Source organism: Somniosus microcephalus, chromosome 1 (genome assembly GCF_052327205.1).
Source record: "Somniosus microcephalus isolate GS21.2 chromosome 1, FLI_Smic_1.0, whole genome shotgun sequence".
NCBI classification, from domain to species: Eukaryota; Metazoa; Chordata; class Chondrichthyes; order Squaliformes; family Somniosidae; genus Somniosus; species Somniosus microcephalus.
The window spans coordinates 162,347,975-162,361,920 of NC_140987.1; the positions used below are offsets into that span (position 1 = coordinate 162,347,975).

Below are 13,946 nucleotides of genomic sequence, written 5' to 3' on the forward strand. Positions count from 1 at the left end.
AGCTCCTCCTCGCTGCTCCCGCTGGTCCCGACTGGTCTCGGGCCTCGCCTCTCTCCGGTTTTTATACCGGTCTCACCACACTGCTCCCGACTGGTCTCGGGCCTCGCTGGTCGCCGGGTTTTCTCCCGAGCTCCTCCTCGCTGCTCCCGCTGGTCCCGACTGGTCTCGGGCCTCGCCTCTCTCCGGTTTTTATACCGGTCTCACCACACTGCTCCCGACTGGTCTCGGGCCTCGCTGGTCGCCGGGTTTTCTCCCGAGCTCCTCCTCGCTGCTCCCGCTGGTCCCGACTGCTGTCATTGTCCTTCTAGGTGATAGAGGTCGCAGGTTTGGGAGGTGCTGCCAAAGAAACCTTGGCGAGTTGCTGCAGTGCATCTTGTAGATGGTACACACTTTGGCCACGGTGCGCTGGTGGTGGAGGGAGTGAATGTTTACAGTGGTGGATGGGGTGCCAATCAATCAAGTGGGCTGCTTTGTCCTGGATGGTGTCAAACTTCGAGTGTCATTGGAGCTGCACTCATCCAGGCAAGTGGAGAGTATTCCATCACACTCCTGACTTGTGCCTTGTAGGTGGTGGAGCACCTGATTCTGCCAAATCACTGACAGTTTCGTTCAGGATTTTATGCAGTATGCTCTTCAATTCCCCAGCATACTGTCTGAGGGAAGGATGCCAGATTTTCCCATTTCCTTGAACTCTTTCCCCCCACCCACCCCACCGACCAAAGCTGGTGAATATCTCAGAAGGACAATCCTTCAACACTGCAGACCTGACCACACCCATGCAGGTGGAGATAGAGAACCTATCCCCCACAATGAAGGATTGAGACCACTAAGCCAGAGTCATTTAAAGATACATTCACAGGTTGTAGTTTCCCCAGGGGGGAAATTTAAGTTTTGTTTTCACAATCCCTAACAAAGTACAGTCCTAAGGATACTTGGATCAACCAGCTTCAATATTACTTTTCCAACTGGTGCTGAGACCGCTGAGCTTGAGAGTCCATGTCTAAGGAATATCAAATAGACCTATATTACCTTTGAAGAGATCAAGTTTGATCTCTGCTTGGTGCTGATAATCTTTCAGCGCTAGCACTACCATTGCCAAGGGAATTCCAGCACTGAAGGATGAAAAAGAGCCTCAGTACCAGTTTGTACTGGCATTGTCCAACACTAGTGAATTGCCGGTCTTCAGCACCATACAATACCAACATTTCTTTGCAGGAAACATGGTGCAGTCATTTATTATGCTTGTATTTTATGAACTTGAATAACATTTAGAAGCTCACAGTTTCTTGTTTGGGCAACAAGCATTTGATAAAGCAATCATGCACAAGGATCACAAATGGACTATTGCATTTTTCATGGTATTTAAAGTCTTTGACAAATGGTGGTGCAGATAGAGGCATTAGTTTGTTGATGCAGGCAATATATTGTATGGATCAGTGCCAAAGAATGTACTGTATGATCACAGCCTAGCTAGGCAAACTAAGTGAAATCTGAAAAAGAAAAATATAAATCCATAGGGCGCATTCAGAGATCATCACACATTAAATGAGTCATAACTCAAACTGATCATACATCTATGAGGCAAGAATGCCTGACTGAAACAAATTGTGGTTATTTCTGCTGATTGGCTTGAATGTACCAATGACCAATAGTTCATATTTAGTCAATAGGATATTTGATCCCGTTAAAAACCAGTTCCACTCACTAGATACATGTACTCTATCCCCATGTCATGCTCACATTTCCCCAGAGGGTCAGAGAAGCAATAGCATTGATTAAAATATAATTGACAAGACCTAGAGGGGGCAAAGTTCAGTTGCTTTGCACCTCCAGTTAGCACCCCAAACGGGCACAAAGTAGCGCCCGGGCGTGGCGCCGCCAACATCTCCAGCGAAATTCAGCGGAAGGTTAACGGCAGCGGTAGCCCCCCCGCCTGCGGCAGACGTTGTCACCGTGCACAGCGCCCCTGCCGCAAACTTCGGTCGCGCCCCCTGATGTACAGCTGGACACTATGTCCGACATAGGGTCCGGGGGGGTGTGTACGTGCGGCCGGGGCGGCAATATTTAAAGGAGAGGTGCCGGGCAGCCATTTTTTTTTTTTTTACTGGCTGCCTGTCATCACCTGCTCCCTTTGCGATCGGGCAGCCCTGCACTCTGAGTTTTCCACTCAATTTCGGGCGCGGGGGCACTCACTTTTTTGGGGCGCTACGAAGTTAGCACCCCAGAGGCGACCCAATTTTTCCCCCTTAAAGTCTTGCTCATATAGTGAGACTATTTAAAAAAAAAAATTAAGTCATCTAAATTTTGAGATGTCTCAATCTTAAAATAAGCAGAGCTCTATTTGTTTAATTTGGTCCACAAACCATTCTTTTCAATCATAAATTTCATTGCAACAATTTTCCCAATTTGTTGGGAATTTTGCCAAGAACAGTAGGTGTATGTGTGGCAGGTGGCACAATAGGGGGAAAGTGACACACAACATACATTCGGTATGAATCACTTTCTCATTCACATTGGTTCTTTTGTTTATGATCAACTTAAGAACTGCAAAAATCTGCACACAAAGTAATGTTTACATATACAAATATTTTCTCTTGGGATCACAAAACAGTTTTTTGGGCTGGCATGCATTTGCTAATGATTTACTTGCTGTCTACAGTACTCAAGTTGTACCCTTGTGCCAGCCGAGTTCTGCCATCTACTTTAGCTATTCCAATTGTATCCAACAGGGGCTTCTCTTCTGAAGTACAAACGGTGTACCAATATGATGCCTCAGGCAAGTGTCCTAATGTAAGGATTTAATGTAAAACACATGGATTGTAAAACTCCGCTTAACATGCTTTTATTGCCACCTGCTGTCGACTAATGGTAAATCAAGAAAATAAAAAGATTCCTTGGAGTGTATTACAAACACACAACATAATGAATGGGATTCATGCTTTATTCATGAAAAATGCTCACTGAAGCAGTTCATTAATACAGATCGATGCTCCCGATGCTCGGCGGTCATAGGATAGGGCAGGTCATAGGATAGATTCCATAGGTCTACATGAACAACTACTTTTCTGGTCCTCTATTTTCCAGCCCAATGAGGAAGGAAGCAGTGCTGGATCTAGTTCTGGGGAGCAAAGTGGGGCAAATGGAGCATGTTTCAGTGGGGGAGCATTTGTGAAAGAGTGATCACAATATTAAGTTTAGAGCAATCAAAAAAATCAAATGTGAAAATACTCAACTGGAGGCGAGCTAATTTCAATGAGTTGAAAAGGGATCTGGCCCAGGTGGATTGCAATCAAAGATTGGCAGGTAAAACATAAATGAGCAATGGGAGGCCTTCAAAGAGTAGATAGTTCGGGTACAGACTAGACACATTCCCATGAGGGGGAATGGAAGGGCATGCAAAGCTCCCTGGATAACTAAAGATATAAAGGTTAAAAGGAGACAGAAAAAGGAGACTTGAGAATGATATGGTTCATAATACAGTAGAGAACCAAGCTGAAGAAAGAAAGTACAGAGGAAATCTCTGAAAGGGAATGAGAGGCAATGGGGGGAATTTTTCAGGGGCCCAGCGGGCACGTTTGGTGGCGGGTCAGGTGGGGAAAAAAATTGACAGCGGGTTAGGAACCCACCGTCAACCTGCTGCCACACGACTTTCCCAGATGTCGGGTCTGCCAACGCTGAACAGACCCGACACGCAGCAGCAGGGTAGGCAAGTTAGGTCATTATGACCTTGTTACGAGCCACTTAAGAAGTATTTTAAGCTCACCTTTAAATTTTACAAGGTCGCCCACAGGGTCCACACCGCTCGGGGATCACGTCAGGTAAGGAGGTTGGGGGTGGTGTTACCATGAAATCATCTCTTTACTTGACAGCTGCAAATATGCTATAAAAGCTCCCATCTCACAGCTGTTCACTTTCCAAGCTCAGAAGCTGTTGCTTACTGCATTTGGAAGAAAGATCTTTATGCAGGTTGCAAGTGTTTGGAGTAAACTCTGTATCCAGTGTCACCTCATTGGAATAACCTGTCTCACCACTGACAGATCACTTCTGTTATCTCAAGTTCACCTGCCATCTATTACATCAACATCGTTGCCCTTGAAACTATCTCACCTTGGTCTTCAGAATCCCAACACGATCAGCCCCAACACCAGCATCACCAGGCACACCAGCACCACCAACAACACCAACCTTCTCCACAATCACCTGATGCTACACAGGACACAGGGCATCAGCACCTGACCACATTGATGCCCGGGACACCAGGGATGGCCTCACCATAGCCAGATTTACTTCACTTGACGCTGTACACCCCGGCTGTCACATGATGCATCACGTTGGCACCACACCAACACCATAAAGCATCCCTACAATGCCCAAGCCATTCCTTTCACACATTACCATTGCGGAGGGTACCGTTACGTCTCATCATTCACGGCAACTCACTAAGCCACTTCCAAAGGTGCACACAGATCTGTCCAAGAACACAAAGTGTTGAAAATAAAAGTTTCAATGTTTGACACCACATTAACAGAAACTTCATGTGAACATTGGCTAAAACACACAAGAGTCTACCCTTGTGTGTTGTTAGTTGGTATGACTGGACTAGGATGACGGTGAGTGTGAGGGGTGGCCAGTGAGATGGGGAAGTGATAATGTAGATAGAGAGGGATGGGTGGAGGTGCAAGGTAAGTTGGTGCGAGTAAGGATGTGCAGGAGTAGGGTAGGGAAGGCAGAGTGATGGGGATGTCATGAGTGGCACAGCAGGATGAGGTTGAGTGTGGCTTTGCAATAACGTTTCGTGATCTACTGACATAATTGAAAGGTTTGCACCACTGCAGCCTGGTCCTCCTGACGACGTCCCTGCTTGTGTCCTCCTGTGCAATGTGCAACCAGGCTGCGATGATCTCTTGGGGAGGTCTCTTCCGCCCATGGAAAAGGAAGAGAACCTCCCTGCCTGCTGTGGCGTCCTCTATAAACATATGGAGGGAGTCATGGGAGAGCCTGGGTACAGCCGTGCACCTCTGTGGAGTGCTTGTCCGTGTTTGCAGCACCTCAATGCTGTAGAACACTGACGGTACAAATATCAAAATAAATTTGCACATGGTCCCTTTAAAGGAAACCGGCTGATGACGCATCATCAAATGATATCATCAGACCCGCTTCCTTCAATTGGTGGGGAAACGTGCTGGGCGGGCTTAACAACCCAATCAGGGTAAAATCATTCTACAGAGTGGGCTGGAGCCAGCAGCGAGGTCAGGACCTGCCAAGATAGGGGAAATCGCGGCCAAAGGGAGAGTATGAGAATAAATTAGTTGGTAAAATAAAAGGAAACCCAAATGTCTTTTATAAACATATAAGTAGTAGAAGTGTAGTCAAAGGAAGGGTGGAACCAATTATGGACCAAAAAGATCTTCTTGTGGAGGCAGAGGGCATGGCTGAGGTATTAAATGAGTACTTTGCAGCTGAAGAGGATGCTGCCAATGTCACAGTAAAGGAGGAGGTAGTAGAGAAATCGGATAGGATAAAGATAGATAAAGAGGTACTTAAATGGTTGGCTGCGCTCAAAGTAGAAAAGTAAACCAGTCCAGATGGGATGGATCCTAGGTTGCTGAAAGAAGCAAGGGTGGAAATTGCAGAGGCTCTGGCCACAATCTTCCTATTTTCCTGAGATATTGGAGTGGTGCCATAGCTCTGGATGATTGCAAATGTTACAGCCCTGTTCAAAAAAAGGAGGGGGATAAACCCGGCAACTACAGGCCATTCAGCCCAACATCTGTGGTGGGGAAACATTTAGAGACAATAATCGGAGACAAAATTAATTTTGGGAGGAAGAATGAGGAATATAAACGCAATGGTACAATTTTACAGGAAGCGCAGGGCACAAATCTTTGAAGTTGAGAAGGTTGTTAAAAAGGCATACGGAATCCTTGGCTTTATAAATAGAGGCATGGAGTACAAAAGCAAGGAAGTTATGCTAAACCTTTATAAAACACTGGTTAGGCCCCAGCTGGAGCATTGTGGCCAATTCTATGCACAACACTTTGGGGAGGATGTTAAGGTCTTAGAGAGGGTGCAAAGGAGATTTACTGGAATGGTACCAGAGATGAAGGCCTTCATTTACATGAAGAGACTAGAGAAACTGCAGCTGTTCTCCTTAGAGCAGAGAAGGTTAAGGGGAGATTTGATAGAGGTGTTCAAAATCATGAAGGGTTTTGACAAAGTAAATGAGGAGAAACTGTTTCCAGTGGCAGAAAGGTCAGTAACCAGGGGACACAGATTTAAGGTAATTGGAAGAACCAGAGGAAACACGCAGCACGTTATGATGATCTGGAATGCGCCTGAAAAGGTGGTGGGAAGCAGATCCAATAACTTGCAAAAGGGAATTGGATAAATAATTGTAAGTGGAAAAATTGCAGCATTTTGGGGAAAGAGCAGGGTAGTGGGACTAAATGGATAGCTCTTTGAAAGACCCAGCACAGGCACGATGGGCCGAATGGCCTCCTTCTGTGCTGTATTATTCTATGATTCTGTCCGAGACTGTGAAAGGGAATCAGTGGCGAGGGACTGGATTTTATGGAAGATTAGTGCACAATTTCCACACATCAATAAAAAAAATGCCTCCCCATTGCTTCTGTTCCCCATCTGTGGCATGATTACAAAAACCGTGATCGATTTTAAGAGTTGAAAGGCTGGAAGAATGATTGTGTATTTTTTGTTCACGCCAATTTTGAGGGGGGGGGGGGTGGCGGGTGAGGCAGAAGAGAAATCTGAACCTCAATATGCCACTGAATGTTGGGATTTTTCACTACTCTGTTCTTAAGGAGAGAATGTTCTGACTGGAATTGCTATAGATATGGAACACCTAAAATAATGCAAAAAACCTGCCATTTCCTTTTAGTAATACACCTCCAATCTCAGCCTTTACTGACCAGTAGTGACAGTGCTGATCGTGTTCCACATCTTTCATAAACACACTATGCTATGACTTTTCCTTAGATCAGCATCAGACCATTCTAAGATATCATATCTGAGAAAGGTACTATCCTGTAAATAAACCATTACATATATAATGGGGGGCTCACCCTCAGTAAGCTCCCCGCTGGAGTGGAGCTAATCTACAGAACAAACGGGAAACTGTTCAACCTCCGTCACCTCCAGTCCAGATCCAAGGTCGTCCCATCCTTTGTCATCGAATTACAGTATGCAGACGATGCTTGCGTCTGCACACACTCGGAGATCGAACTCCAAACCATCGTCAACACCTTCACCGAAGCGTACGAGAGCATGGGACTTACACTAAACATCGTAAGACAAAGGTCCTCTACCAACCTGCCCCCGTCACACAGTACTGCTCCCCGATAATCAAAATCCATGACGAGGCCTTGGACAACATGGACCACTTTCCATACCTCGGGAGCCTACTGTCAACAAGGGCAGACGTCGATGACGAAGTCCAACACCGCCTTCAGTGCGCCATTGCAGCCTTCGGTCACTTGAGGGAGAGAGTGTTTGCAGACCAGGATCTCAAACCCAGCACCAAGCTCATGGTCTACAGAGCAGTAATGATACCTACCCTCTTGTATGCTTCAAAGACATGGACCATGTACAGCAGGCACCTCAAAGCACTGGAGAGGTACCACCAACGCTGCCGCCGCAAGATCCTGCAAATCCATTGGCAGGATAGGCGCACCAACGTCAGTGTTCTCACTCAGGCCAACATTGAAGCTTTGACCACGCTCGATCAGCGCCAATGGATGGGCCACATCGTCCGCATGTCCGATACGAGACTCCCAAAACAAGCGCTCCACTCGGAGCTCCGACGCGGCAAGAGAACCCCAGGTGGGCAGAGGAAACGCTTCAAGGACACCCTCAAAGCCTCCTTGAAAAAGTGCAACATCCCCACCGACACCTGGGAATCCCTGGCCCAAGACCGCACAAAGTGGAGGAGAAGCATCTGGGAAGGTGCCGAACACTTCGAGTCTCTTCGCCGGGAGCAAGCAGAAGCCAAGCGCAAACAGCGGAAGGAGCGCACGTCAACCCAAGCACCCCATCCACCCGCCCCTTCAAATATCGTCTGCCCCACCTGTGACAGAGACTGTGACGTAGGAAAACTACTAGGCACTTGGTCGAAGTGTTAAACAAAGCTTTAATCAACTGTTTTACAACATGGAGGTCTAGTTGTGTCCTTCACTAGTTCCTGTTAAAGAATGTCCTGCGCAAGCTGGGCCTGTGCCCGAGTATTTATACTCTCCCTGGACAGCGCCACCCGTAAGCCACTCAGTATTATTTCATAAGTCTTTCTTTCATGAATGACTGATTCATGTCAGACTGTATGTCCCGCATTGGATTCATCAGTCACCCGAGAACTCATTTTTAGTGTGGAAGCAAGTCATCCTCGTTTCCGAGGGACTGCCCAAGAAGACATATATAAATAAGCTAACTTACTTTCCATTGCTATTTTACCAAAAATATATAATTTTCCTCCCTTCCTCTCCCGAAAAGCGGTCACTTATGCTGGTGCAGTTCCACGGCACCAATCTCAATTAAATAACATGCCAACAGTTAATGCCTAGGCTCATGCAAGAAAGAGAACTACTTGAGGGAGGTATGGGAAGGTAAGCAATGCCCATAGAAGTGTAACTGAGCAGGAGTCAAGGACAAAGGGGGAGGAGGAAAGAGACACACAAAAAAAAAAACCTGCACTGGCTCAAGTCATTTAATCACAAAATATTTTTGGGTCCGGATGCACAATGCTGGGATATACATCTGAATGGTTGCAGCTGGCTAATATAAACTATACCAATTAGCATTACAAGACAGCTTTCCTCTTTATAATATTTCTCTTTCATTTACCTCAGAGTCTTCACTGTTGACTCCAAGCTCAAGAATAGCATGAGGAGACTTCATTTTGGCTTGCGTTGACTGGCCCATTTCAAGGTTAAGGCACCACCCAATTTTTTCAAGCTGTAAATATGATTACATTTTAGATATTAATGCAGAATAGATGTTACACATTGGAATAATTTTCATACTACTTTTGTATCTGCCTCCTCTCCCACCTTGGCCTGTTTCCCTGCCTCTGCATTCTAACCCTGCTTAACTTAATACAGCACTTGGTCTTGACTCACCATGTGCAACACCATAGGAGATTCAGTAGCTGTGTATATAAATTTACTTCAAAGAGCGGGTTACGTGTTCTTCAGTATTAGGGGCAATCAGCAAATTAAGGTTATCTATATTTCTAACAAACACAATGGGGGTGATATTGAAGTCAATGGAAAAGAACATTGGGCGTTGTGTAAAACAGGCTGTCGATTTGCTATCACCTATTTTGCGCTATTGTCGAAGACCAATGTCACCCCAATAAGCCTTCATTTACAATATATGTTTGTAAGAAATAGTCAAATGTTCATAAATGCAGCACACTTATCGTTTGGACTTGCATTTGTTTCTCTGTTCCAATACTCTAATTTAAGCCTCTTAAGCATCTTTCAAATGCTTTAACAGAACAATAGATGACTTGAAATGCTGAAATTATAAGTTTAATTACTGTAAACCATTCAAATATACTGTATTCACTATAATTCCTGGCTTTTCATGATTGGATTCCAAAACACCAAGAGAAAACCACAAGGCTTCTGCTTGTAGATGGATAAACATTTAAAGCAAAGAACTAGAAGCTTTTCACAAAAGCAAAATACTGCAGATGCTGGAAATCTGAAATAAAAAAAAACAGAAAATGCTGGAAATGCTCAGGAGGTCAGGCAGCATCTGTGGCAAGAGAAACAGAGTTAACATTTCAGGTTGATGACCTTTCGTCAGAACTAGAAGTTTTAATAAGTCGTGGATATTTCGGTTTTAGTGTGGCTCAGGTGGCAGTATTCTCATCTCTGACTCAGGTAGTCCTGGATTTAAGCCCCATTCCAAGATAATATCTAGACACTCCAGTACAATACTGAGTGACTGCTGCCACATTTCAAATGAGATGTTAAATTGAGGCCACATCAACATGTTCTAGTGGTTCACGTAATATTAAAGGTTATATAGCACCATTTGAAAAATAGCAGGTAATTTCCCCAGGGTCGTGACCCATTTTTTCCCACCCCCATTACCAAACACAAATGAACTGATCATTCATGTCTATGCCATATGCGGCTGCCACTTCTATGGTGATAAACAACAGTAACTACACTTCAAAGTAATTCATTGTACATGAAGTGCTTAGGGATATTTCTGTGTCATATGATAAGGTGATATATAAATGCAAGTTCTTTCTTTTTAAACAGGAAACCTCATTTCATTTTTGACCATCTTGACTTGTATTACCTTTTTTGGAGCAAAAGTATTTTGCCTCAATTTTTCAACAATATCTTGGCCCATATTTGTCCAGGCCTGGGCAAAGGCCTCAGCCTTCTCTTCACTTAGGCGGATATTTTCTAATTGTTGTTGAAGAGCAGCAGGCTTCATGTTATAATAGGCTGCCTGATAAGAAATGACAGAAGTAAAGTGAAAACTCAAACACACATTTGAAAACCTAGCAAATACATTGAATAGACAGAAGTAAAATTGCTGCATTTTCTTGATTTTCTATTTAAGCAGAGATGTGATTCTCTAACTTATTGATGGTGCTCCAACTTTTCACTTGTCACAATTTACCCCTTCACTCTGAAGCCAGCAAAATGGTTACATCAACTCTAGGTCTAGACAACATAGCTAATTGTAGCAAATGTATCCACACCAAGTATCAACACATTAAAAAGCAAGGACTTGCCCAAAACTGTGGAACAGCTCTATAGGGAATTCTACCCAGCACCTTGAAAACCGGTTCTGGGCTCCAAAAAAATCTAGATTTTGAAGGGAGGTGAAATTTCTGGCTTGTTGAGGTTTGGTATTGAAGTAAGAGGGAAGGTCTTTTTCCGAAATGGAGGACGTGGACCTGGAGTTTCAGTTCAGTCTGACCGAGTGTGCACAAAACGAGCCTGTACCGAGGCTCGTGGTTCATTTCCTGTTTAGAAAATGGTTGATGGGATGGAGCAAACCTTGGACAACAAATGAGCACATAGTGTAAATTTAGGCTAAAACAGAGTTAACATTTCAGATCGATGACCTTTCGTCAGAACTGAAACGTTAACTCCGTTTCTCCTTCCACAGATGCTGCCTGATTTGCTGAGTATTTCCAACATTTCCCGTTTTTATTTCAGATTTCCAGCATGCGCAGTATTTTGCTTATGTAAATTTAGGACTTAATAAATTCTTCTTTACAAAAGATGTAATAGAGCTATTAATCACTAATAACTAATTTTTACAGAAAAAATACTTGTGTTGTGTTGCAGGGGTCCACAAAATGTTTATAACATGGGAGGGGTGCCTCGGATGTAAAAGGTTGAGAAACCCTGCTTTAGGGCACTCAGTGTATGTGATCAAACACCATATACCTATATATTATAATCTTACATCTGTGTACACTTCTGACCGGAACAACTTGACTTCCTGCTGTCAAGTTTTGAATCTCACTTTTTGTGTCCACTTTCTCATTATCAATTCAAATATCTGCATTTATAATGTTTCTTACCGCCCACACCCCGCCCCCCCCACCCCATGTAAACTTAGCTTTCAATGCAATCCGGCCACCGGGTTCCCACAAATCAGACAAAATATTTTCTCATCTGCCTTTTTATCTCAGCAACTAAAATTCCTAATATCCCAAATACAAGTCTAAACAAAAAAACATATTTCACATTGACATGATGAAATTTATCCACTGAATTATGTTTAATGCATTTTTACATAAAGGCTTCAGGTTTCCCAAAAGCCTGAGCTTGGATTTGATATTCCCCCCCGCCCCAAGCCGTGATGCGGTGAACTGAATCTGGATTGTGTAGTCTGAGCATGGTCAGGGACAATTCCCAGGATGTATTGGCACTGTTCAGTAAGCTGCACTGATGGCACTTTTTCTTTAGTTTCTGGCAGTTTCAGTCCTAAAGCTTTTCAAAATTATTTGAAGAAACACTAAAGGTAAAATTTATATAGTGTTTTCTTTTTAAATAGTGAGGCCGTGCATGTTTTAAAATAATAAACTAGAGGGGTTGTGTCTGCAGAAGAAAATGGAACAGTAACAATGAAAAATGACAGTGCACTGAATATTCACCTGTTACAGCTTAAGTTTTGTGTCCCATAAACTGTGTAAAGTGCATTAACCAGAGTGAGTCTCATTCCCATGCCAATATCTTAATTTAAAAAAAAATGCCAGTTGAATTTTGAAGCCAACACATATGCTGGCCTTTTCTGCCATCAAAACACAGGTGAAGATTATTCACTTCAAAATTCAACTTGTGTTTTTTATTTTTTGAAAACTGAGCATCAGCATGAACAAAGACTCTCACCCTGTCTCTCATCTTAATGCATTTCTCTAAAAATTATAGAACAAATCAAAAGCAACAACAGGTGTGTAACTTGTATTCCTCACACACAGGCTCAACATAAATTAAACCTGAATAAAGCTTTTGAAATCTGCCCTCTTTTATTTCCATAATTATTGAAGATTAACTACTGGCCAGAAAGCACTGGAAGCTGAAGAAACATAGTGCATTAATACCATAGTTACTCGGAACGAACAATCCTAATTCAGCTCACACAAAGGCCCGAGTCTGAGCAAGTATATCAACTACAAGCCTAACCGTTTGGGAGAGAGAGACATCTTCAAGCAATAGTTTTTATGAAAGCACTTAAAGAAAATTCAATGGATCAATTTCATATTACTGTGAATGTGCATTTTTGTAAAACCTTTTTTGTTTAAACCCTTAGGACAATAGATATTTCAGTTATTCAGAAAAAAATTCAGAAAGCATTTTGAGTGATTTGTGTGTTCCCAGCAGCCAGATTGCAGAAAGTGACAAGTTTAGAGTGTCAAACCCCAATCAAATATCGAAATCATAGAGTGATACAGCACAGGAGGTCTTTCGGCCCATCGTGCCTGTGCCGGCTCTTTGAAAGAGCTTTCCAATTAGCCCCACACCCCTGCTCTTTCCCCATAGCCCTGAAAATTATTCCCAGTTCAAGTATTTATCCAATTCTCTTTTGAAAGTTATTACTGAATCTGCTTCCACCACCCTTTCAGGCAGCGCATTTCACATCATAACTTGCTGCATAAAAACATTTCTCATGTCGCCTTTGTTCTTTTACCAATCACCTTAAATCTGTGTCCTCTGGTTACCAATCCTTCTGCCACTGGAAGCAGTTTCTCCTTATTTATTCTATCAAAACCTGTCATGATTTTGAACGCCTCTATTAAATGTCCCTTTAACCTTCTCTGCTCTAAAGGAGAAAAACCCCAGTTTCCCTAGTTTCTCCACATAACGGAAGTGCTGCATTCCTGGTACCATTCCAGTAAATCTCCTCTGCACCTTTTCCCTCTTTTATACTCTATGCCACTGTTTATAAAGCCAAGGATTCCCTATGCTTCAATAACCTTATCAATGTGTCCTGCTACCTTCAAAAGTTTGTGTACGTACACCCCCAGGTCTCCCTGTTCCTCCACCCCTTCAAAATTGCACCATTTAGTTCATATTGCCTCTCCTCATTCTTCCTACTAAAATTCCTCACTTCACACTTCTCTGCATTAAATTGCAACTGCCATGTGTCTGCCCATTTCACCAGTCTGTTATTATCCTCCTCACTCTTTACTACATTTCCGAGTTTCGTGTCATCTGCAAACTGAAATTAAGCTGTGCATACCCAAGTCCAGGTCATTAATATACATCAAAAGAGCACTGGTTCCAATACCGACCTCTGGGGGGCACCACTGTATACTTCCCTCCAGTCTGAAAAACAGCCGTTCACCACTAATTTCTGCTTTCTGTCCCTTAGCTAGGGTTGCAAAGGGGTGGAAAGTTTCCGGTAAATTTCCGGAAATTTTCCACGGGAAGTTTAGCTTGGGAATTTTGCCCAAA

General features: G+C 43.5%; 1 protein-coding gene across 6 annotated transcripts in view; it reads right to left on the reverse strand.

Moving 5' to 3' along the window:
• Window positions 1-13,946, reverse strand: part of commd10 (COMM domain containing 10) — a 119,378-nt gene that overhangs the window by 85,971 nt on the left and 19,461 nt on the right. For 5 of the 6 annotated variants that reach the window (XR_015078233.1, XR_015078234.1, XM_085987050.1 and 2 more), the window contains exons 4-5: window positions 10,324-10,479; window positions 8,851-8,961 (exon numbers count right to left, since the gene is read on the reverse strand). Coding sequence is in view for 4 of the 6 variants with exons in the window: in XM_085987050.1 (XP_085843176.1) it covers window positions 8,851-8,961; window positions 10,324-10,479 (267 nt within the window). In the remaining 2 variants the exon portion in view is untranslated. Of the gene's footprint in view, window positions 1-2,923; window positions 3,119-8,850; window positions 8,962-10,323; window positions 10,480-13,946 lie in introns of those variants that run through there. The other variant, XM_085987057.1, reaches the window with a different exon arrangement.